The 26,888-nt window shown below is 38.3% G+C and overlaps 1 protein-coding gene across 4 annotated transcripts in view; it reads left to right on the top strand.

Moving 5' to 3' along the window:
• The window catches only part of LOC23687749 (B-box type zinc finger protein ncl-1), a 49,630-nt gene that overhangs the window by 682 nt on the left and 22,060 nt on the right, over nt 1–26,888 (top strand). For 3 of the 4 annotated variants that reach the window (XM_021856114.1, XM_021856123.1, XM_021856136.1), the window contains exon 2: nt 24,041–25,035. In XM_021856114.1, the coding sequence (XP_021711806.1) occupies nt 24,518–25,035 (518 nt within the window). In that variant the 5' untranslated portion in view covers nt 24,041–24,517. Of the gene's footprint in view, nt 1–18,790; nt 18,888–24,040; nt 25,036–26,888 lie in introns of those variants that run through there. The other variant, XM_021856129.1, reaches the window with a different exon arrangement.

Here is a 26,888-nt window from a genome sequence, read left to right as displayed (position 1 = left end):
CGATGATTGAGTAATTTCTGCACTTTGTTTTGATTCGCGCTAATCGTGAAGAGATTTAAAATTTTACCATCGCAGTAGGCAGGTAGGCATCTATGATATAGGGTTTCAATGCTAGTAATGGACCCCTTAGTAGCTGACATTCATTCTAGACGCTTTTCCGCAATGATATCTCAGACGCATTTACGTTTTGTGGAGTCTAACAACAAATTCAATGTCTTTACTTTATAGTACGTCTATGAAACATACAAAATCATTCGATTTTTCCAGCGAAATATGCATTTGAAAAACTGTTGTCCGAATGCCTATAATGGACCCTCCCGGGGTCCATAATAGGATTGTTTACAAATTTGACGTTGCGTATTATGGACCCTCCATTTGATTCCCATGTAACCCGGCTCGCTGCCGACGAGCCTATTATGGACCCACCTGGGAATGCGTATTATGGACCCTCTTGTGTGGTTTCATTTGCAAAACTGTTCAAATATCTGTATTTATGCGTCTCAAACCAAATATTTTGCCTGAAACTGCTGACTAACAATGTAATCGAAGTTCCCCCGGTGAATTTTCATAGGAATAAAGTTGCTTTGAGTGTTAATTTTATGTTTTTCTGTAGGGGGTCCATAATACGCAAAGGGTCCATAACCGGCATCGACTCCCTAGTTTTGCAAGGAAAAATAAAAATCATTGCGCAACCATTGCTAGGTTTTCTAAGTGCAATCCAACATGTGACGACGCGAAGAAAGTGTGGATCAGTTACAGTAAATCAAGTTAGTAACTTACGTGCAATTTTTCATACGCTACCCTTTTTTCTGATGATGCCTCTGACTGATATCAATTTTTAATCTACAACAAAAATTCAACATTTTGAAGTGTACGTGTCCTTATTAACTTCTCAGATATGACATATTGCACATTGTGCTCTAAAATATATACTGTAAAAAAAATAGTAATTTTGTAAAATAGAGTGAACTCCATAGGCCAGGAGAAGTGGTTCACCTAGAGTGAATTTATAGCAGAGAAAAAGTAGATTTTGTATGAAATTTGACAGGAAAATGAATGACAAGTTCATCCACTTCTCCTGGCCTATTATCCAGTCATTACAAATTGCGAGCCATTCCTGTTTCTTACACTTTTGGCTATTCCGACCTAAATTATAATAAGCTAAATTTATGAATGAAATATTGATAAAATGCATAGAAATTAGGGTGGTTCAAAATATCGGTTTTTGCTCCACATCATCCATTTGATTTTAGGTCGACTTCTGAGTGTCCTCCCAAAGTTTAGGATTATTTGCATGAAAACTGAGACTGCACAAGCCCTTCAAACTTTGTATGGGAATTTCTATTGAAAAACCAAGAAATTTAAGTAGATGAAAAATCGAATTTAGTACTATACCATTTAATTCCACTAGATTTTGTATCTTCTCACTTAAGTCGAGTCTAGTACACGACACTGAAGACGGCCTTACAGTTGAGGTCGAAATACGCGTATCTTTCAAAAGATACAAACGCTAGTGGAATTAAATGCTATAGTACTACATTCGGTTTTTTCATCTACTTATAGGTATTCCACTAAACAGCTCGAAGATTTATTATCAAGAAATTTAACCAATCGGTCATAATGTTTACTTTTGAGTCCTTGTGCTGATATTGTAAGATACATTTACCAGCCGAAAATTTGCCGAAGACCGTATTCAAATCGGACGACTCAGTAATTAGTTATTGATTTATAACCAAATTGAAATTCTTCCAACAGTGCTCATTTCTAGCGTAACATTTGAAAAGGGCCTAACTGCAAAATGTAAACAAACTTGATTATTCATTATTCGTATCATTTTTTACGTAAATTACTCCTACATACTCTTACGGGCATGCAAAATGCCATTATTAATGGTAATTTTATTCAAATTTAAAAGGGCCTATCTGAAAATGATAAAACTAAGAGGGCCTAACTGGTCATAAAAGGGCCTAACTGAAAATTTCAATCAAAATCAGATTGGCCCTTCCGTGCATTTTTAATTTTCCTCCATATTTTTCAATATTTAGCCATTGTATAGTGTTTTTCTCACATAATGGAACCTATTGAAATATTTGAAAAGGATCTATCGCATAACGTAACATTGTTACTATTTTAAACTCATTGCTATCTAATAGTTTTAAACTTTTGTTCGACACTTATAGTCTATTACTGGGACATGTAACGTTTTAAATCTAACAAAACATAAAAACTAGTAAAAAATGTTGAATTCAAACATCATCGGCAGATAGGTCCTTTTACGAGTCTTCAAACCAGTTAGGCCCTTTCAATTAGGCCCTTTAATTGAACATGGTTTCAGTTAGGCCCCTTCAGTTAGGCCCTTTTATTTAACATAGTTCCAGTTAGGCCCTTTTGGAATTTGTTAATTTTATTGATTATTGAATAGATTTTCAAAGTTTTAGAACAAAATCAATCGATTATGTGAGAAAATCAACATTGAATATTGAAAATTCTTTATTGAAGATTCAGTACTATATTGAATATTCATATTCCAAACCCTTTCTCCTATTTACTAGTTTTATACTTGTGTTCGACACTCATAATAGTCTACTAGGTGGCCCATAACGTTTTAAATCTTAAATAACAAAACAACTCGTGAAAATGGTTGAATTCAAACATCATCGGCAGATAGGCCCTTTTACGAGTCTGCAAACCAGTGAGGCCCTTTCAGTTAGGCCCTTTGATTGAACATGGTTTCAGTTAGGCCTCTCCAGTTAGGCCCTTTTATTAAACTTAGTTCCAGTTAGGCCCTTTTGGAATTTATTTATTATTGATTGATTATTGAAGTGATTTTCAAAGTTTTAGATCAAAATCAATCGATTAGGTATGTGAGAAAATCAAGGGGCCCAGATAGCCGTAGCGGTAAACGCGCAGCTATTCAGCATGACCATGCTGAGGGTCGTGGGTTCGAATCCCGCTGATCGAGGATCTTTTCGTAAAGGAAATTTTCTCGATTCCCGGGGCATAGAGTATCTTCGTACCTGCCACACGATGTACACATGCAAAAATGGTCGATCGGCAAAGAAAGCTCTCAGTTAACAACTGTGGAAGTGCTCATCAGAACACTAATCTGAGAAGCAGGCTTTGTCCCAGTGGGGACGTAACGCCAGAAAGAAGAAGAAGAATGTGAGAAAATCAACATTGATTAATAAAAATTCTTTATTGAAGATTCAGTACTATATTGATTCCTATTTCAAGCCCATTTTCTTTTTTACTAGTTTTATCATAATCTTAATGCGAAGTTAGTTGAAAAACTGACGTATATCGTGTAACAAGTACGAAGGTACTCTATATTCAGGAAAGTAAAGGAAATTTCCATTACGAAAAAACCTGGACCGACCGGGAATGGAACTCAGATACCTTCAGAATGGCTTTGCTTTGTAGCCGCGGACTTAAACTGCTCGGCTAAGGAAGGCCCTCAAGTATAAAACAAGTAAAAAAGTGAATGGGTTTGAAATAGATATAATCAATAAGGTACTGAACCTTCAATTGAGAATATCCAACATTTAGCTATTACATTGTTTTTCTCTTGCTTTACTTTATTTAAAAACTATGAAAATCATTTCAATAAGCAATAAAATCAACAAATTCCAAAAGGGCCTAACTGGAACTATATTTAATAAAAGGGCCTAACTGAAACCATGTCCAATCGAAGGGCCAAACTGAAAGGGCCTAACTGGTTTGAAGATTCATTAAAGGGCCTAACTGCTGATGATATTTGAATGCAACCATTTTCACGAGTCGTTATGCTATTTGAGATTACTAACGTTCTGGGCCACGTAATAAACCATAATGAGTGTCTAACACAAGTATAAAACTAGTAAAAAAAAGTGAATGGGTTTGAAATATCAATGATCAATATGTTGCTGAATAGTTTCCAATATTTAGCTTGTATGATATTGTGTTGTTTTCTCACATAATCATCAAATCTCGATTACTTTTTCAAATCGACGTAAGTAACTTTCATACGGTTTTGAGAAAATTAATTCGAAAGAATCATAATCTGTCTTCTAAAACTGTTTTAAAATAAATCACCTTTTTAACATTTTTTCGAAGTGTACATTTCTTAAATTTTGCATACAATGAGCTCGCGTTTAAAAACTATGGAGTTCCTATTATTTCACACAAGAGTTTTATGACAAAATGATAAGCCGTTTTATTCAGTTACTTGCGACGTTTTTCTACCAGTGTAAAATCGACTCAAGTAGTGTTTTGTTTTGATTCGTGGTTAAGTCATTTTGTCTCTCCATACAGCGGGGCGGCGAAAGTAGTGGTTAGGTTGCGAAAGTTGAAAATCTTACTTTCGTCGTTTTGTAAATCCGGAAATTAAACGTTCTAAAAGTGAAAAGTTGAGTTGGTACAGAGCGGTACGTGTAGAATTCCGCCTGCTTAACACGTAGGATCGATAAAGTAAGTTTGTATACTTTTTTGACTTGAGTCTGTATGAATAAGTTTTCGAGTAATGTTGTCGAAGAATAATGCTAATCACTTCAATATTCAATAAAATTAGCAAATTCAAAAAGGGCCTAATTGGTTTGAAAATTCGTAAAAGGGCCTATCTGCGAATGATGTTTGAATTGAACTATTTTTACAAGTTGTTGTGCTATTTGAAATTCAAATCGTTGTGAGCCACGTAATAGACCATTATAAGTGTCGAACACAAGGGGTTATCCGAAAATGACGTCCATCAATTGGGGCCTCCTCCAATGGGGAGATGTACGAAAATGTGACAGTGAATGGATTGGGTATTAGAAAAAGCGTGACAGAGGGGGTAGGTTCTAGAAATCCCGAAAAACGATGGACGTCATTTTTGGATCTTCCCCAAAAATGAAACTAGTAAAAAGCGAATGGGTTTGAAATAGGAATAATCAATATGGTACTGAATCTTCAACCGAAAATTTAGCTATTATATAGTGTTTTTTCACATAATCGCTAAATTTCCAATTCAAAAATCAATAAAATTAGCAAATTATAAAAGGGCCTAACTGAAACCATGTTCAATCAAAGGGCCTAACTGGTTTGAAGATTCATAAAAGGGCCTATCTGCCGATGATGTTTGAATTCAACAATTTTTACGAGTTGTTGTGTTATTTGAGATTAGAAACATAATGGGCCACACAACAGACTTTAATGGGTGTCGAACACAGGTATGAAACTAGTTAAAATGCGAATGGGTTTAAAATATGAATTATAAATATGGTACGGAATCTTCAATTGAGAATTTCTCAATGTTTACGTTTTGCAGATAGGCCCTTTTCAAATGTTACGCTAGATTTATCTTCTGAACAGGCAACTTTGCAGTATTTGGTGCGAAAGATAGCATACACAAATCAGGGCTACTTACTGTGTATATCCAGTGATGCCTACAGCTAATTGTAATTTGAATTTTATTATAAAAGATAATCTGTTAGTTGAACTTTATATCGGGTCAAAGAAACGAGAAAAATATGCAAAATTTTTATTTAATTTCATTTTCAGTTTGCAGCGTTTGTACAGCGATTGATAAGTTTTAGCGTTTCTTTAGGAATCTTCCTAATTTTGATTCATAACTGTGGTATGATTTTCATTGCCCCACAGTTGTGAATTACCGCTTCTAGGAATATGATTCAAATTTTTTATACGGGAGGAAAAAATATGCTAGAGCATATTATTGATTTCGATGCTGTATAGATTTATTGTTCAGGTAGGTCCAATGTGTTCAGCATAATTGGAACACTGTTTGATAAGATATTCTCCGTTTCCAACTCCAACTCTGATCCGTATCTGTGTGCTATCCATAACTGTTGGGTGTAATGTAGAATAAGCTGATGAAATGGCCGGTGTTCAGACAGACCGGACTAGATGTTATTTTGGCCTTGGAAAGATAAGTCAAGGACTCCGTCAAATCAAATTTTTCTGATGTTATTTTCATACAGATGTTTCATCATATAAATAAGTTCCATTATCATAGCAATAAATCCATACATTTAGTTATTATGCCTGGGGTAGGGGAACCCGGGGCAGTATGGACACCCTAAGGATTTTGCCATTTTTTACATACAAAACATGAGAATATTACAGTTTTTAACAGTTAACATCTTTGTTACACTAATTTAGCAGAAAAATTATAAAATAATAAAAATCTAATATTAATTGCGACCGAAAATTTCTCATATATCTTAATCTTCGTGAAGGTGACGGGGCAAAGCTGACACCCCCATGGGGCAATATGGACACCATAAGTATTTTTTTATGTACGTTCTGAATGCTATCTTAAGAAACTTGCTTTTTAACGGAGAAAGATAAGCCGTAAAGAAATGCTTGATATGTGGGCATTTTAGTTCAATTTATTTCAATTAATTTTTTTTCAACGTAACAATGATCAAACAAATGAAAATTTACAATTCAAGGTATCGAATAAACATCAAAACTTTCAGTGACAGGAAGGGCAACGGGTTTCCTTGCAACCGTGGAACCATGTACTGCAATCCGAGCATTTGTACCATCCAAATCCTCCATCAGAAGCACTGGAAACTTCACCGCAAAGATCGCAAAGGGAATCTTGAAGAAGATCTAACTTTTTCATTTTCACACGTTTGGGACGACCTCGTTCTCGTTCCGGTGTTTCGGAAACTGCTGTGGAAGCTCCGCTCACTTTCTTTCGACGTTCTTTCTGAAGCTTATTGATTTCTTTTGAAGCTGAATCCTTTCGTAGATCATCTCGGTATGGACTTGCTGTTATATTGGCTGTCTTCCCTCTTTTCCGGTTCCGCGTGATTTTTCGTGTAGTAGTTTTTGGTAGAGGGTAGATCGCACCTGGCGAAACTTCGAATGTTTGCGCTGTTGTTAGTCCACTAGTTGAGGGACAGGCATTCTGGCAATCCATCACCGTGTCATCTTGAGGCGATTCAATTTGACCGACAGATGTTGATGGATGTTCCGATTGTATGTTTACCGGAAGCGGCTGGAAAGATGAACTTCATTTCTCAAAACAATCCTCGAATCCGAAAAATGAGCCATCTGAATCTTCATCCATTGGAACGTCCGTGACCATAGAAGGGGCGAAGTCATCATCGTTAAATGTGAACCTATTGAAAGGTACAATCCCAGCTTTTCTGAAGCCGTTGATAGCGGTGGTCGGCACAGCTGTTTTCAAGAAAGCAGTTCCAATCAATCTGCTGATGTTCAAAGTTACCACCTTTCCGGGATTGGTTTTGAGATAGTTCTCAACCGCCTGGGGCAGGTTTGTTTTGAGCGGCCCCATAAAGGACACATCCAACGGCTGCAGCTTATGGCTGCAGTGAGGCGGGAAGCATATTACCAGGTCCGTCGCACTCGGGCTCAGATTGGGTACCACTTCTAGTACTGCATTTGGTCCCTCGGTAGTGTAAAAGGTACCCAAGTTTGACAGATCGCAGTACACTTTGAACGGCATTCTAGATTACCTTATGAGCCATTAAATTGTGGGCAACTGCAAGGGACATGGGGGTCTTTAATTTGTCTTTGATATTACTGTTACGTTGTTGCTTCGAGCTTTTTCAATGAACGTCAAGTTCTTAACATGGGACGCATGGCCGTCCAACAACAGTAACACAGGGCTTTGTGGAGACGGCCTCGTGTGTTACAGAAAATGGTTGAACCGGATATTGAAATCCGGAATGGTCATCCAACCTGATTTGTTACAGTTAAAAATGCTGTCTGCTGGTGCACCTTTCTTCAGTTGTTCGGTTAGTCGTGTTCGAGGGAAAATGAACATGGGCGGCAGGAAATGTCCAGTAGCCGAGACACACATACATGCCGTGGAAACAATTCCTCGATCAGCCGACGTAATACAACCTACTTGCCTTCTACCCTTCAATGCAAGGATTTTCGACATTTTAGATTGTACCTGTAAGTAAAAATCAATAATTAACGTGATTTTCGGATTGATTCAATACTCATCTTACTGTTACAACCGCTGTTTCGTCGACATTGTAAATGCGACTCGCAGGGAAATTGTCCGTAGCCAGCTCTTTTTCTAGCACTTCAAAAAAGCTATTTACCGATACTTGGTTGAACCCCTGCGCTCGAGCAGCGGATGTTGCCCCTGGCAATCGTAGCGATAGTTCAGGGTGCCGCTTTCGGAAAGATTGTAGCCAATCGGCGCCAGCTAACTCTGTTTTCTTGCTGAATGGATGATCCTTTTGGTTTCTTTCCGCGAGCTGATAAGCCAGACTCCTCACATCCTTTGCAGTTAATCCGTCACCACCAGCTAGGGACCAATCGATTAGGTTTTCATCTTAAACGGATATTTGGTTCTCCAGATTTGTGCTTTTGAAAATTTGAGATTTGGCTTAGATTTATCTTAACCTTAAAAGCTATCAGTAGACTATGATGGCAAATATTTGGCATGGATTGCTCCAGAGGGGCCTTCCTTAGCCGAGTGGTTAGAGTCCGCGGCTACAAAGTAAAGTCATGCTGAAGGTGTCTGGGTTCAATTCCCGGTCGGTCCTGGATCTTTTCTTAAAGGAAATTTCCTTGACTTCCCTGGGTATAGAGTGAACTGAGACGGTTTTCAAGCAACTTAACTCGTGAACTGCTATAATTGTTGATCGTAGTTCCGACGATGAACCGAAATCGATCAGTTCACTCTTGGGAGTGATAAATGCAATATCCTTGGCAGGAATATAGAGAAATAGACAGATTTGGGGCCCAGATAGCCGTAGCGGTAAACGCGCAGCTATTCAGCATGACCAAGCTGAGGGTCGTGGGTTCGAATCCCACCGGTCGAGGATCTTTTCGGATTGGAAATTTTCTCGACTTCCCAGGGTATAGAGTATCTTCGTACTTGCCACACGATATACACATGCAAAAATGGTCATTGGCATAGTAAGCTCTCAGTTAATAACTGTGGAAGTGCTCATAAGAACACTAAGCTGAGAAGCAGGCTCTGTCCCATTGGGGACGTAACTCCAGAAAGAAGAAGAAGACAGATTTTTCACAACATCTTGGACAGGATTCGTCATGACACGATTTTCATGAATTAACGAGTTTATTTCTATTCTTCAAAAAACGTCAATGAATATTGGGGAAGGGGTCCTGCTCAGACGTACGACGCAACTTAGTCGCGATGCTCTCACAAGAGCGCTGGACGGCGTTGACGTCCATCTTCCGGATACAATTCCGGATTCTCGTGGTTAACTGCTTCTTATCCTTGGCCGGCTAATTATTTTTGTACACTAAAGCACTGAGGGAGCCGATAAAATCCTCAACAGGACGGCCCTGAGGCAAGTTGGTCGGGTTCCTTTCTTCCGGCACGTACCGTGAAACCGTACAACACGCTCGCGGGGGCCTTCGATATCTTCGATTGAACTCGCAGCACCCGACCAAAAAAGAACATGCCACATAGTTTAGAGACTCCAAAGAACAATTCTCTTGGAGAGAAAATAAAATTAAGCTCTTTTTCTTTAATTACAGAAAATTATTGAAATCATTCTCATTTTTTTACTAAACACTCGTTACATGGGTTACAGAATTCCATAGACTTGTACAGGATTTTCATCTATTTCAATACGTAGTTTTCTTGAATCCTGGCCAAGATTAGAAGTAAATCCTGGGTAACATTCTCAAAGATTTCAAGGTTCCGATTCGGCGTGATTCTAATGGAATCCTATTCTTGTAATTCAGGATAGAATTCTTATTTAATTCTGATTAATATTTTCGGAGCTTTTGCAACATTCCGGGTAATGAATCTCACAATATCCTATGCAGGATTTCAAATAAGACTCGGTGGGATTCCAGCAAATGTCTACGATTCTTATCAAATTTTCATAGGGTCCCAAACTTTTTTAAATATTAATCAGAATGCATAGCAGCATTCATCTGTTTCTTGATACAAAATTAAGTTTCATTTACTATTTTTTGTCAAATTTTATGGGAATCGGGTATTGAAAAAATGGACCGCCACTCAAAATTGTTTCTGCGATTTGGCCCGCGATTCAAAAAGGAAACCGTATCAGCATAATACTAATTTTTAAGAGCACATGGGCAAATGGAATGTATTGCATGCTTTTCGCTTAGTAATTCCCATACAGACCTTGGAAAACTTGTGCAGACTTAGTTTTTATTCAAATGAGCTCAAATTTTGGAAAGGAACGTGAAAATTGTTGTTCCCGTCAGATTTTCGTCTTTTCTTTTGTTATTTCAAAGATTAGTAAAATCAAAGAATTTAAGGAATCGTAGAGATTGCAAAAACGTTTTGCAGACGTTGGTGCATGTAAGAAGAGTGCATAATGTTTTTTTCCTTATTAAAACTGCGGGAGTATTAATTGAACGGCGCCAATGACAATGTTCTCCAGTTCATATAATAATCAAGAATTCAAGTGAATAGAGTGGGGTTGATACCGTAATTGTGACTTCAGTAGACGATGGATTACGTTTCATGCTTAGGAAAACACAAATTTATATCGTGGCAATGTTTCATTCATTTAATCATTAGAGAAACTATGGATGGTTCGTCACTGTAAGTGTTGACATGAGCCCTTATTCCTGTTTAACCTTTCAGTCGTCGCGCGGTTTGCCACCGTCACAACCACCACGCTGCTGTTGTGAACGAAAAGCGAGGTTTTTTCAACATTGTTGTATAACATACAACAGCGCGAGGACTGAAGTGTTAATAAAAAAATATGTGTATGTATTCTTTTATTTATTTGTCGCAATTACTGAAAATAATCTTTGAATAGTTTGACATTAAAATTGTCTAGTTTGACATTAAAATTGTCGACGCACTGATAGATAACTTGTTTCAATTGAGGCTGCATGAATCGCATCACTTACCAAGGTGAGTCCTGATCATGTAGCTTTTAATCCCTCCCACTAACAAGATTCCTTCCTGTGAAAACCATGAAGATGCAGAAATGATCTCGGTCTCTAGTAGCAATGGACGTCACACTAACATTCCTTCCCTTCCCCGATGACCGTAAGGACGTAGCCGGCGCCGTTATTGTCATTACTAAGTTTGGAATCCTCGGAATTGTATATTGAAGATGATATGCTACTCCCAAGCTACTTCTGTTGGTTCCCTGTACAATTTTGATTATTCTGGTCAATCACGGAGTAGCAACTACGAATTGTACGGTCATCAATGGTTATGCTTATGCTTAAATAAGCTCAAATTTTGGAAAGGCACTCTGATTCGTGTTGTTCGTTGCCTAATGTTCGTGACTGCTCAGTCTATGCTGTCAATCAGTGCTTTGGGTGAAGACGATGTAAATTGTCTATCTTACAAATCTCCATGAGTAGATATTGAAGGGACCATCGACTCATAGAAATCTCGAGCCTTGAAACGGATATTCTTTGGATAGCTATTTGGGAGTACAAATTCACAAAATATATATAATAAATTAAGATTTGATAAATATATAGGATTTGATACCTAAATCAAAATAGGTTTTTTCTGTATGAGTAATACAAAATATTTTTTTAATCACTTGAAAGCGTATGTAGAATAGGCGAAATTATTTGGTTCACCAATAGTATGGTAAAATTGTATCTTGTAAAAACATGAGTAATGCTGAACTACGGGCTTTTTGAAGATTATATTCCATCATTCTGATAGTAGTATGGAAGCTTGTATTTTAAATTAATAAAATTTTAAAAGATTGTCTATTTAGAGCTATGATATTCAAAGTGGAGGGGGGAAGTAATGTTGAGAAGGTTAGAGTATTCAGATAAGTTGGAAATAGGAAGAACACAGGATGCGTTGCAAATAGAAAAGTGTCAAGAATTTGATGACTCAAATCAGTCTTTCAACATACTTTCAACACAGAAGCTAAATGTCAACAACTCCGGTCACAACAGGAGTAACCATGATTTTTTGTTTTTAGTAAGGTTCTATGAGAGTAGTGTTAGTATGGTTCATGGAGATCTGACTGTACGTCAGTACTCTGTTCTTTCACTAGTGTTATGAAAATAATTGTCCATCAAAACCGAGTACATGGCTCGATTCCTGAGGTCACTCTGCACCTCTGGGCCAATTAACCCTCTAATACCCAAATTTTTATTTTCGATTTAAATATTATTTTTCGTTATCTAAAATCGTTCTAAACACGTTCTGGGCAATTATTTATTTTTATTCGCAAATTTTTGAATTTTGGTTTTTGATTTTTATAATTTTTATTTTTGAACATCCCTAACTTTTTTCATTTTTTCTTGAAGCCTTTTCTGGTTGTTGATTTTTGGCAATAATAAAAATTTAAATTTTTGTGGTACTTTTAAAAATATTACATTTTTAATTTTTTTTCGGCTTTTTTTATTTTCCGTGTAACTAACGGGAAAACAGGTTTGAAAGTACAGGTAAACCTCGATTTAGTGGACATTTTTATTTCAAAATTGTCTATAAAATCGAATTGTACATAAAATCGAAGCAAAATTTCTATCTCACTTTTTGCTTTCTGTTCAGTTAAAACTTCATTAGAATGTATCATTATCGCTGAAAAACTAATTTTTAATACTAGGGTCAATGTTCCAAAGTTGGCTTGAGTTAACAAATTCTTGATGAAATCAGTCCGTCAATGAAGTATTGCATTCTAATTCAAATTATACATGTTTTTCATAAGGATACGATTAAAAACGACAAAAACTGTTTTACTTATTTGTTTGTTCAAAGGCTCAAGCGCTATCAGTTATTACGGAGCCAAACTCATTTGAAATTTTATTTACAATTCCTTACACAGCGTAAAAACAAATAACATTTCTGCATATCTCAAATATCAAATTATATGTCTCCAGTGAATTAGGGGTTGCTGAATCTGATGTCTCTCTTAGAAGTTTTCCAGCATGTCAAAATTTTGAGCTACAGGTCGCCAAAGTTGTACAAAATACCGGTTTTATTAATGTTACATGAAATAAAATTATCACACAAAGAAAATTTTGCAAGGTTTAATGAACAAAACTGTCTGTTGTGTTCAAATCCACAAATTTGTTATAACAACACTTATAGCATGTTACTTCAATAATCAAGGTTTGTCAAATTAACAATGTTATTTTAATAAAACAATGTATTTTCTACACGATTAGAAAAACTGCACCTTGTACACACCAATCATTTTCATTATTTAAAAATGATACAATTGGTTTCATTGAATGCAAAATCCTTTATAAAATTTGATGTTTGTTCAATTGCACGTGCGTTTGTACCCTAGGTTGTAGTCTCGAAGGGACGAGAGACTTGGTAAAATTTTAATCAACGAATAGGTTCAAAAATTCCAGTGAATTTATTGCCAATGCTATGGTTCCACAACCGGCATCCTATCAAGCGGGCATATTACATAAAAAAAAATCAAAATGGTATATTAGAAAAATGTGTTCAACTTGCTTAATAAAATAAGAATATGAGTTAGGAAAATAAGATTTGACTTCTATTTAATCCAAAACTCAATGAGTTTTCCATATCAACGATTATTTAATACATTTGTGAAGAATTCTTTGCGAAAACGTTTTTTTGACATTTAATTTCGCTTGTTTTTGATTTCGAGATGTTCCAGTATGACCAGTTTCTTCAGTGTGTTTCAAGTAACGTACGTATAAAATAATAAATAGAATTTAGTTTTGATATTTTAAAATAACTTCTAGGTAAATCACTATAAAGTTTTTTTCTACAATTTTCCAACGACTTAATCGAGAATTTTTTGTCTTAGAAAAAACTCCTGGAACTGTGGAAAACTTTTGGTGAAACCCTCTGAAAAACTCAACTAAATACCGATTGGAGTGATCGTGCACGAATCGTTGAAAAAATCTATCCTCATTGTTGTGCTTCAAAACGAATATATAGAAAAAAAAACTACTGCAATAATTTCAGCAGGTTTGTCTAAATAATACTGAAGAAAGATGAATAATCGTTTGAGTAATTTGTTGATAAATTCTTGCTTGATTTAACAACTCTTTCTACTTCGATAAAACTCTGGAAGGGCACTTGAATCAATCTCTGAAAAGTATAAAATCCCCTTACAAGAAATGCGAATTTGTGGGATTTTTGGAACAATCCTAAGAACAAGAAGTAACTTTTTATTAAGAATTAAAATTCGCACAAATTACTATAAACTTAGTTGAAGCAAGTCGTGAATGGCAACATGTTGAAAGTTGGGACAAAATCCAAATTGAAAGTACTCGAAAGCCAAAAAAACGAGTTGAGTAAGTCGAACTGAAGTCTCCTCATTTTTAAACCCATATTGTAAAACTTTGTTGTATATTTATTAATATTTTTTCAATATTTTACAACAAAACATGACCCAACCCTTCTATAAGCATAGCCTAAATCCCTTACATTATTTAAGTTTACATAATGCATGTTTAGAATTGGATAAACATCAAAAAATTTAACATGAAATTTTGATGTCCATAAAATCGAGGTAAAATGTACATAAAATCGAAGTACATAAAATCGAGGGTCCACTAAATCGAGGTATACCTGTATTTTGATACAACCTGGCTCTTTTTTTGTGATAGGTTGATGGTATAAAAATATAAAACGTACGATTTTTTATAATACACGTTAAATTAACCCCGGGCATTTATAGGTTACATAAGAATACGATTTTTCAAACAATTTTCAAAAATACAAAAAAGTTTCAAAAGTCACAAAAAACTTTTCTTATATGCGTTTTATAAGTCAAGGTTTAAGCCAAAAATAAAATAATTTTGATTTCCGAGCAACGAAAAAATACACAAAATTCCAAAGTGTACCCCGTCTAAAGGCGGGGTTGGGTATTAGAGGATTAAATAAAAAATGATTTGTTGATTTTAGCCTGAAATTTAAAAATAATCTATATTACACTTGTAATAAGTCATAAGCACAGAAAAATCTCCAAAAACGCTCAAAAAGTTGGGTAAGCTGTTTTTAACTCGTTAAAAATTGAGGTTGTTAGAAGCAAAGAGGTGTAAGTGACATAAACCTAGTCTTGCGAATTCGACTTTGAAGTATTTTCAGCAATTTTCCATTCCATACATAATGTATTCTTCTTCTTGGCATTAACGTCCTCACTGGGAGAGAGCCTGCTTCTCAGCGTAGTGTTCTTATGAGCACTTCCACAGTTATTAACTGAGTGCTTTCTTTGCCTAAGTTGTAATTTTTGCATTCGTATATCGTGTGGCAGGTCCGATGATACTCTATGCCCAGGGAAGTCGAGGAAATTTCCATTACGAAAAGATAATGTATGGAAGCCAAACAAAGGAACCAATCTTCTATAAATTATGTTGTTTTTTTGTTGGACAGAAACATTACCTGACAATACCGTTGGACAAAATAAAAATATGTCTAACACAAGACCGGTATATCTAACACAAAACAGATCAAAATTTCACTTACACCCCTTTGCGTTTGGGCTCCTCAGTTATTGCTGCTATACATAATTAGAAATATTTACTACTGACTTAACGTACCAAACTAGATGTTTACCACGTGAATACAAAAACCCCGATTTTGGACCCGCTTTTCTCTCCCCATAGACGAACGTGGACATTTCGTCAACCCCTAACCTCCTTCTCCAAATGTCAACGCGGACTTTTCATTTTTTTTTAATATCCGGCAACTAGGTATTTGTTCTTAACACAATCGACGCCTTTTGTGACATTTTCGTGAAATATCCATAACCTCACTTATTGCTCTCTGTGACAATCATGATTAGTAGCACAGAGTTCTGTTTGATCTTCCGACCTTGACGCTTGCTTCTGCGGGAGCGGGTGACGAGGGCAGGATCAAACATGTCGCGCGTCGGTCGAGTAAAGTGAAAAAGTGCCGCGATCGGTTAGTTCTGTTTGATATTCGACCTTGACGATTGCTCCTTGGCAGTGCGTCAAGAAAGCCCGAGCAGTCGTCAGTTGTTTTCCCTCTCGGGTCGTGCGCCTATTTTCTCTGAGTGCTTTTTTATAGCCGAGCAAACGAGTTAAGCTGAATGTGGATTGTTGCTGCTCAGTCAAGGATGACGGATCAATTGGTGTGCTCGTTCCATGCTACTATTTCTAATCTATAAAATATGTATGACTGCACATTTAATCTATACAACGGTAGGACGTAAATATGATTTTTCAACAAACTATGAATGGTTCGTCACTGTGAGTGTCGACATAAACTCTAATTCATGAATTATTTATGTTTAACATTTTTTTGTTTTCAAAACATCCCTTTCTTTTATCTTTATTTTTGTAATTATAAAAAAAACTTTGAATGGTTCGACACTACAAGTGTAGACTTGCGAAAGGTTCACTTTATTCAACAAACTTTGGATGGTTCGCCACTGTAAGTGTCGGCATAAGAATAAGAGTGTTCTATGATGTTCCAGCCAATCGAGTTTTTGTCTCTTTTCAAATAAGTAAAATATAATAACACATGCTTTCGTCCTGACAGCTGTAGGAATGTTACATTTAGATATTTGTTCAACAAACTTTGAATGGTTCGTCACCTCAAGTGTCGGCATAATTTTCCTTTACATAGAAATTGTTCATATCAAATGAAAATATTATATTTTCATAAAAGCATATTTATATTTGACAAAAAAATATTTATCATGGTCTAATCACTTATCAAAGTGAATCCTTTGACCCAACGATCCTCCCCATTAACAAACATCCTTCCCAGTAACCTTTGTGGAGATGCAGAGGCAAAAACGGTCTCCAAATAGCAAAGGTTACACACTAACATTCCTTCCCCCAATCCCACCTGACTGCAAGAACGTGGCCGGCGCCGTTATTGACCCTGTATAAATAGAGGCACTGAATTATGCACACTGAAGAGCTAAAAGCTAAACTTCTAGTTGATTCTTTGTGCATTTTCACTGACTTCGGTCAATCACGGAATAGCAACCATTGATATGTGTAGTCAGTCTAAGCTAAGCTAAGCTAATCTCTGTGACAATCATGATTAGTAGCACATCATGAGAGCCTATTTATCGTATGCTGCTACAGCTGTAATTAGATCGGAGGTGCATGATAAAACCCCTCTAAACAAGCTCCAAATCCGGGGGACACTATAGCTATCAGATGTTCGGGGATTGTATATGATGCCAGTAGAATAAAATTGGTAAATTAGGAAAAAATGGATTTTATTATGGTTCTCTTTTTAAAACTGCCGCTGCTGCTTTTTATCAAGATTGTTACAACTTTCGAAACATGCAACTTAACATTAATGTTCTAGATAATTTATTTTTCATATGTTTCCTTTTTTTACAAAGCATCGGACAAGGGGAGTGACATTCAGAGGGGTGTAATTAACTCATATTATTAATTTAATATCTATGAAAGTTTGAATTTTGCAGCCTTTTGAAGGCTAATTCAAATGCATTCGACTCAATGGGCGAAAGCTGTTGTAACTCATCTGCCATTCCATTTCGAACTCGAATGTTTTACCCTGAACCGCCGCCCCCATCTAGCTATGGATATTCAGCATCCATTAGCTGTATGATGCGGTATAATGATGTGGTGACCTCACGCGCGCGTATTCTATGTGCGACATCTAGTTTTAGCGCAAATAGGGGCTACTTTGCTAGTTCTTTTCCACTTGTCGTTTCTCGCGTATCTAATTGCTTCGTGCTGGTGCGGAGTGGATGGATGGACATTTGCAACGTCATAGACCAGGAAAGCAGTTGTTTGGCGACCGTAGCAGCATCCCTGCTAGCGATATTGCGAGAGTAGGTACAGTATTTCATGGTGTAGTGCGTTCTGCGGAGGAGTGTTGGCAAATATGTTGAAAAATATGCTTTGTTTCATTTGGGGTATAATATTGAGCACAGGAAGAAAAGTGTCAAGAACTTCTTGAAGATCAAAACAGCTTTGCCGACTAAACCTAAGCAGATTTTGAAATAATACAATAAATCCACGAAGACCTATTCGTACATTCGTAAGTTTACGATTACGCCTTAATACCATATGGGCTATTCAACGCCTACTTCAAAGGCCTATAATGAAACGTCCGTTTTTCACTGGTTGCTTCCGAATCACACATAGGCTCTTCATTTCACGATCGAGATAAGTTTATCGATTGCAGCGACTCCTAGAACAAAAACAGACGCCATACATATGGTCAACTTTTCCCATACAAAATTTGAGTCATTTGCGAAGACACTTGTGGACCGAATAAGTTTGATGTTGCACGAAGTGATATTAGGAATTTCAAACTATCATTTAAAGATGCAAGGCTTGGAATTCCTGATGATTCTTCTGAGAAAGCTAGACCATTCTAGTTTTCATACTTCGCCACTCGCATTCGCATTATTCGCGATTCGACTGTGTTGTAGAGGAACAGAACAGATCATGCTGAGTATGCACACTACAACAGCATCATCATCATCGCGTGAGCATTTTATGAGAGCAGAACGTGTGCGAGAAGGGCTATCATCGGATAGTTGGCAGCAGCGAGCAAGTAAAACAAGGTTCTATTAATGGAGGCCTACAACAGGCGGCAACCCGTGTGTGGATGACAAACATTGCGGAAAAATCGCTGCATTTTGGCTCAATAAAATACCGCATCGTAGCTCATCACGATGATTGCAAAAGTGACTGATATGCATCGAACTCCTCATGGGCGTATGGTTACGCAAAGTAAGCCTTGCTTTGCATGGCGATATTACAGCCATATTTAGACTTTGAATGGTATTCTAAGTTCTTAAAACCTTTCTTGCTTACCTTGCCAACGCCAGCGCATCGTGTCGTGTGCCATGCTATTTTCAAGGACAATTGTCTGCATTGCACAACCAACGACAGTGACGATGTGTATTTTAGCCTCCGTTCGGTGTTTTTCCTATCGTCTATCTTGTTAGTGGTCATCATCCGCGCTGTACTCTTTCGGGTCGGCCGCGTTCTGTTCATGGTACTGCTATTCGCTATGGCATGAAATGGGTAAGGTATGTATCTACATACATTTAACCACCAAGTGGTTGTGTTACAGTCAGTGCTAGAGACGTCGATATTTTCGTGTTGCAAAATTGATTCTTCATGCGTCTGCTGCTTGGTGCGGTGTCACACCTTTTTTAAAACCGTTTTGCTCATTCCCTGAAGCGACGCGGACGAATGGTATGTGACAAGGTGACGTGATTTCTCACTGAAATGTGATTTTCTTCTGATGAAAAAGTTATCACAAAACGGAAGAAGGGGGTGTGTGTGCTGCAGAACATCGATCCTAAAGCCAAAGAGAATGTGAAGTGATTCGAGCCTTGTGTAAAGGTCAGTGTTGAAGAACTGTGTACCAAGTGCTTTGTGAGAACCCTGTTGACGATGAACCGTGATTGAAAGGGTAGCGAGAATGTGAGCTCAAGAAAAAGCAAAAAATGAAAACTAGAATGTGCCAGTGGCGTTATGTAATTTCCAAAAACAGTGGCTAAACTAATCAATATCACTTGCGTAGAACGAACGCTGATTCTGCATTGCAATTGAAAAGTACGGTGTAGATATTGTAACAGTGTCAAACAAATTCGATAATTTCCATTCACGCTCGTAAATAGTTGAGTCGAACTTTTACCTTAATTACAAATGTGGATAATTTCCTTTTATTCAAAATCAAGCCTCGAAAAATATACTCATGCTAAATTTGAGCTCAATCGGACATGGTTAATGCTCTCTTTCCAATGGTAGATCCAGAGGGTCATTAATTTTTGACGGGCTCGAGTCAGATGATACAGTCAGGTTGTCTATTAGACGCTGCCACCCACCGCAATTTCTCAGCTGTCGTCCATTCGATTCAGGTGATATTCAGTAGGTGATGAGTTCATACCTTGCCTCATCCATCAACAAAAAATCAGCTTCAACACATTGAAAACCGCTGAGAAATTGCGGTGGGAGGAAAGTGGGTGGCAATGTCTAAGAGGAGACCTGACTGTACCATGCAAGAGTCAGAATATAATTGTGGAACGTCCATAAATTACATCACGCAAAATTTGAACAATTTTAATCCCCCGCACTATGGTAACTGGTAGCAGGTCCCTTTTAGAAACTTGGTCACTATTTCAATGCTAATCTCCTAATAAGTCTCGTTTTTTAATGAGCAGTCTCTTAAGTCTAATTTTCAACCAAAATCGAAGACTTCTTCCAGAGTTCCTTGAACAAAAGTTTTAGAATTTCTTCTACGGATTTCTCCAGCAATTCCTTCTGGAATGCTTTCAATGACTACTCCAGCGATACCTCTGCCGATTCCTCAACCAAACCTGCTAGGAATTCGTTAAAAAAATTGTACTGCGATCTTTAAAGAGCTGCTTAAAGGAATTCCACAATTTGCCTCAGGAAACTCTAGACGACCCTAACGCTACAACATCCAATAATTCCCAGGGCTATTTCAAAATCTCCTACAAAGTTTTTCCACCGATATCCCTAGTTATTACTTTAGGAAATTTTCAAAGAATCCTGCAGAAGCTCTTCTATTAAAATCCACATAAGTATTTCTAAATAAAAACGATCAAATATTTCTAATGACATTCCTTCAGAAATTTATTTAGGATTTTCTGCAGTATTTCATTCGGGTATTTTTATGCATTTTTCCAAACATTTCTAGAGTAGTAAAATCTCCAAGTACTTTGAAAAGCTCATATAAGGCAATTATACAAGCAATTATCCCAGTAGCTCTACAGTTTCCAAACTAATTTCTTCAGAGATTTTGTCCGATTTGTTACCCTTATTTACTTATTTTATGCTTGCTGAATCGATGCCGAAAGCGGCAAACCCACCTTTTCCGGGACAAAAAGCGCCGCATTTTTTTACAGACCCCTTGAGAAAGAAAAACTCAGGGAGTGCGGGGATGACGCACCAACGACGACCCGCTAAAACCAGCCCATGCACTATACTTGAACAATTCTTTTTGAACTGCTCAAGTGGTGTACAGTGCATCGACATGACCCTTGGCCTCAGAACCTTATCTCCCCGGAACCACCTTACGGTATTTCTTCGGGGAGGGGCCAGTGCATAGCATAACACAAGTAGCAGAAGTAGCCTAGGCAAACTGCTTCTTCTAGCCGACGTAAACAATGTTACAAGGGACCAGCCTCGGCAGGGCTAATCCTCTGCAGCCAACTCTTGGTCGGCGCGCCATAGGCGCTGCAATTCTAACATAATGTGAGTAACAGCCGTAGTTACTGCATTCCAGCATTCGGCATCCGTACAAATTCTCTCTATTATATTCTCGGGGGACGTGTCCCCTCCGCATGTAGTGAGTATGCGACCACTAACAGCAATGAAACGGGGATATGCTCCGCTGTTTCCTCCACACCAGCACAATTGGGGCACGCAGGAGACTACGCAAGTACTGTCTAGAGCAACCATGTCCTGACAGAAACTGCGTCAGGTGGAAGTTCGCTTCCCCATGGTTTCTTTCATACCAATCTGACACATTTGGTATTAGCCGATAAGTCCATCTACCCTTAGTGGAGTTATCCCATTCCTGCTGCCAACTTCTGAGCTTCCCTCTTCACACGTACTTTCCCTCTTTACATGCGGACTCCTCTGGTACCTCTTTGGTTGAAGCATTGAACATCTTCCTTGATCTTCGCTCGATGGGCGTCATCCCGGCTATGATACACACGGCCTCTTCAGAAACCGTCCGGTATGCGCTTGCTACTCTTAAGCACATGATCCTGTACGTGCTTTCCAACCGCTTAAGGTTTTTGTTAGTTCTAAGCGCTTTTAACCATTTTGGTCCTCCATACCTTACGCTTGCCAGGAGCTTGCGTTTGCTGGCAATTACAGCAGAGCTGTTAGACATCATCCTCGAAAGTGCCGCTATAGCCGTAGATGCGCTTTTACATGCATATTCAACGTGGCTAGCGAAGCTTAGCTTGTCATCGATCATAACCCCAAGATGCCTGAGGGGTCGCTTGGACTCTATGGTGCAATCACCTACCGAGATAAGCGCCCGTTGATCGGACTTGCGGTTGTTGACCACCACCACCTCAGTCTTGTGACGGGCCAGTCCTAGTTTCGTAGACTTCATCCATTCCTCAACTATGGAAATAGAGTGCGATGCTGTCAACTCTACTTCCTCCATCGATTCACCATAAACCACTAGGGTGATATCGTCGGCGAAGCCAAGAATCTTAACACCCGTCGAAAGGAGCAGCCTCAGTACGTCATCGTACATCGCATTCCATAACAGCGGGCCCAGGATTGAACCTTGAGGTACTCCCGCGGTAATTCGAACGCTTTTCGGCCACTTCTCTGTGGCATACAATAGAATCCTACCATCAAAATAACTTTCTATGAGCTTACATAACTGCACTGGTACCTTCGGCTATCGCTTCCCAGCTTGCGCTGTTGAACGCATTCTTCACACCCAGAGTGACAACCGCGCAGTAACGGATGCCGCTCCTTTCATGTTCGATTACAACCTTAGCTGTCTGAACGACCGACTGGATAGCGTCCAGAGTAGATTAACCTTTCCTTAATCCAAACTGGTTATTGGACAGGCCATCCGCACCTTCCGTGTACGGTACTAGTCTGTTGAGGATCAAACTCTCCAATTTATTTATTTTTATTTTTTATTTATTTATTTGACGTCAAGCATTTTGTAGTTTGTAACTTGCCCGTTGTATCTAGTAGACAGATAGGTCTATACGCCGACGGGCCACCTGGTGGTTTTCCCGCCTTTGATAGTAGCACCAATTTCTGTCGCTTCCATACATCCGGGAAGATTCCCTGATCTATGCAGCGTTGCATCGTGGTTCTGAACATGTCCGGATCCGCATTCACTGCCGCTTTTAAGGCAACATTTCGGGATACCATTGGGTTCCGGTGGCTTGTTTAACGCGAATGATTTCACGACATCTGTCAGCTCTTCCTCGCCACTTCTTCTCCTTCATCTCCCGCATACGGCGCTGGGGGCCATGGGCTTGTGGGATAATGTGGAAAGAGTACATCGATTATCGATCGCAGCAACTCGGGCGACTTCTCTTGGGGCGCTATGGCACCTTTAGTCTTAGCCATTACCACTCTGTAGGCGTCACCCCATGGACTCGAATTGGCATTCTCGCATAGACTATCAAAGCATGCCCGATCGATTCTTGATTTCCCTTTTGAGAGCCAACTTTGCCTCCCTGAATGCTGCACCGAATTTTCTTTGTGCTGTGTTTGTGCTGTGCACTGTTTTCATTAATTTGTATCACTTGTACGATTTTTACATAGCTAAGGGTTCATTCAAATATTACGTAACGCAAAATTTGTCAATTTAGGACCCCCTCCCTCCCCCACGTGGCAAATTTTAAATTTTTTCACCGTTTAAGTACTGCTAAAAATGCTTCTTCCGCCTGGGAACCATCGCCATTTTATCGGTCAGTAAATACCTCTCAAGATCATTGCACATGCCGGCCACTGGCAAAATTGTTCAGCGTGCGGTTGACCTTTACATAAAATCACCGCATATCGTTCCGCTTCTTGCTATCATCTCCATCGCCGCTTGGGTGTCTCCAGGTGTATTTGCGGCAACGCTCTCGGGTTGATTAAAAAAAATGTAAACGAAAGCCTCGAAAAAAGTCCTAGGAGAAGATTTGGAAGAAATTCGTTAAAAACTTCCTCAAGCAATTTTTGGTTGAAATTTCTATAGAATCTCAGGCCCAATCTTCGGATCTATCCTAGGAGGAGAGCGGCCCATTTGGCATGACCAGAATTAAGTCCCTTCTTTTCGAAGATGTCTGTTCTTGATGAATAATTGTTATGCCAAATGATGTTATGCGAAATGACTCTTGGAAGGAATCCTTGGAAACTGCATGGATCAATCACTGAATTTATTTCTGGAGGACTGAACACTCATTTCAGGTTTTCAGAGTACGTTTTGAAGGCTCCTTAGAAAAATTCTTACATTTTGGTAGACATATTGTAGGTATCTGGAACTCTAATAAAATTACATGAATCTAATACTCTTATCTGTAAAACCCGGACTCGATCGCAAACATCAAGCCAATGCAGCACCTACTTTAAAACTCCGATCACATCTTTCGATAACTAAATATACTCTCTTATCTTTATGCCCCACGAATTCTAATTAATCAGTTTTTCCGTCTTTTCGTCCTTTCGCCAACAGACATTAGGCAGGATTGTTTAAAGTAAGAACACAAAACAGTGGCCTAATAGCAACATTGCATACTGCAACACTGGAATACACAAACCGTTGAAGTCTTTTGCGTCAGCCGAAACAGCAACCGCAGCGGAACCAGCAGTCAACCGGAGTCGTTGATTTCGGAATTGGTCTACAAGTGCGTGAAGAAACCGTCTGTGGAGCATTCATCCTTCGAAGAAGCCGGAAAGTACCGTATTCACCAAAGAACCGAGTAGAAGTTAGAAGCAGTTGATCCGAACACCCTATCCATTCGTTCCGTGTCACCGCGTGAGCAGTCCGAGGGAGCACCATCAAAGAGCTGGTCTCTGCATCCTCCGGAGTGTTGTGAGTCTGAAGCTGTCTTTAAACTTCGCAATCAGTATTCTTTGTGCAGTCAAGTAACTCGTCTAGTCATCGGACAGCCGGTCATAGTCATCCCTTGAGTTTACAGCACGAAACTTCATGGCGTCGGTTGGAGTGTTTTCATTTCCGAGTGCTATCACCGGGGGTAGTGTTGCCGCTGGAGCTGGAAGTACCAACAGCAATACCGTTCCTTCGGCATCTATCGTGAAGCCCATTACGACATCCGTTCCTACTCCGCCTCCCCCTTCCCAAGCGTCTATTGTTCCAGCAGTCGATGCCCTTGTTCCACCGCCATCATCAACGGCACTTGCTACACCGATGGTACCGTCTTCTACGGCAGGGATCATTCCCGTAGTTGCCAACGGTGTTGCTCCGTTGATTTCCATGTCCCCAACACCGGACGCTATTCCCTTGACCAAGCCAAATGTTTCCTCTGCCGGAGCGATGTTTTCCGATGCGTTCAAGCTGAGCGATCTGGCCGCGTTCGATGGATTGGAATCCGAGACAAGCGGTGGACGTGGTCCGGGAAGTGTGGGCGCACCGGAATCCATCAACGGATACCAGTTGGAGTCTGGTTCGCTATCTGAATGTATGGAGCAGGACTGCACGCTTTGCCAGTAAGTATTTTCACAATGCTGCTTCATTTATTATAAAAAATACCCATCACAACTTTAAACGTCAGTTTGTTTGTAGGGTAAGTGGATACAGAAAAATCAATAGTCAACTTCATTGTTATGTACAGCTAACGTTAATAATGTAATTCAAACTTTTCTCTGTGGATGACAAATAAGGGACTAAGGACTGTTCATTTAAGAAAGTGGACACCTAAATATTAGCATTTTGGTGTAAAAATTCCATAAAAACAAATAAAATTTTGTTTCAGTGTGATCTCAAGTGTTTATTTTGACAGCAGACAAAAGTTGACATAAAAAAAAAATATAAATTCTAAACGATGGGTCGAATTGACATGGCGACTCTCAATTTTTTTTCTGCACAAATGGTGTACAGAAAAACTGCCGTTCCGAGATTTGGCTTAAATCGCGAAGTGTCCAAATTAAATTTTTTCAACGCTGTGGCCAAAACAGATATTCCTGACGACGTACGATACATCCCAACAGAAAAATTTGGGAAAAATGATTTGGTATGGCAAGCAATTTGCTCCTGCGGTATGAAAGTACTACATATTTCACGACGGGTTCAATCAACGGCGAAAATTACAGAACTGAATGCATTAAAAAATGGCTTCTGCCCATCTACTGAAAGCATACCATGCCTCCATTGTTTTTGCCAGACCTAGCATCGGCTCACTATGCTTCAGCTACTTTGGAGATGCTCAAGAAGGAATAAGTCGAATTTGTAGAAAAATGATCGAATCCATCAAATTGCTCAGAACTACGCCTCATTGAAACATATTGGGCAATAATCAAACGGCATCTTAAGAAGGATGGAAGAGAAGCAAGCTCCATCGATTTTTTCAAGAAAATGTGGTCAGCAGTTCAAAAAGCAGTTCGAAAAGTTCCGAAAAAAGTTGTGCAGAATTTTATGGGAGGTATCAAAAGAAAAGTAAGAGCATTCTCTAGCAATGCTCAATAAATGTTCAAATTTATGTGAATTTGATCGGAATTACGTTGATTTCCATGTATTTTAGGTAAACTCATGAATTTGTTCGAAAATAAACAGTTTACTGTAAAAAACACGTGTCTACTTTCTTAAATGAACAGTCCTTAATGTACTGCAAATCGTCAATTATTTTGATTTTTCTGATTGTTATGTATTGAGTATGAAGGACTTGAAAATTTACGCCAAATGATCCACTTGCCCCACCATGGTGGGGTATGTGGATCATCAATAAAAAAGTCTATTCTCAAAACAAATGAGGTGTAATTATGTATAGTAAGAATGATATTACTCTCGTTCTTGTTATTAGTGCTAGTTATATTACATTTTGATACCTTGGAAATTGAAAAGTATCTTTATTTTATCAAAATATTATGGAAAATATATCTACATTAATTCACACTAAAAGAAATATTGTAACTAGAATAATTTGGAGAAAATCCATCTGTTTTATTCTCATAAGGTATACAGAAGTATTGCAGGATTATTCATAACGAAGTTTGTGAAAAACACTCGTAGTTTAAAAATATTAGTTAAATTTACTTTTGTTTAACAAACTGAAATCTTTCAATTCCATTCATGAATATAATTGTACCATCTGCCTAGAACAATTTATATCGTCAAATAAGGTACGATAATATGCTTTAAATTGGAAAATTTGTTTATATTGCTCTTTCACAATTCAGCTCAGATAATCCACGAAAAGTTTTGTTTGAATTTTGCAATATATAATTTTTATATTTTTCATACCAGAAAGAAAGATTCAAAATACTTTTAGGTGGTATAATTCAAATTTTCTATGGAACTTTGACAAACTTAAGCTAGGAATGAAAAAAGTTGAAGGAAAACAACA

Source organism: Aedes aegypti, chromosome 1 (genome assembly GCF_002204515.2).
Source record: "Aedes aegypti strain LVP_AGWG chromosome 1, AaegL5.0 Primary Assembly, whole genome shotgun sequence".
Lineage (NCBI taxonomy): Eukaryota > Metazoa > Arthropoda > Insecta > Diptera > Culicidae > Aedes > Aedes aegypti.
The sequence above is the reverse complement of the archived record's forward strand: the minus strand, read 5'-3'. Positions and strand labels throughout refer to the sequence as shown.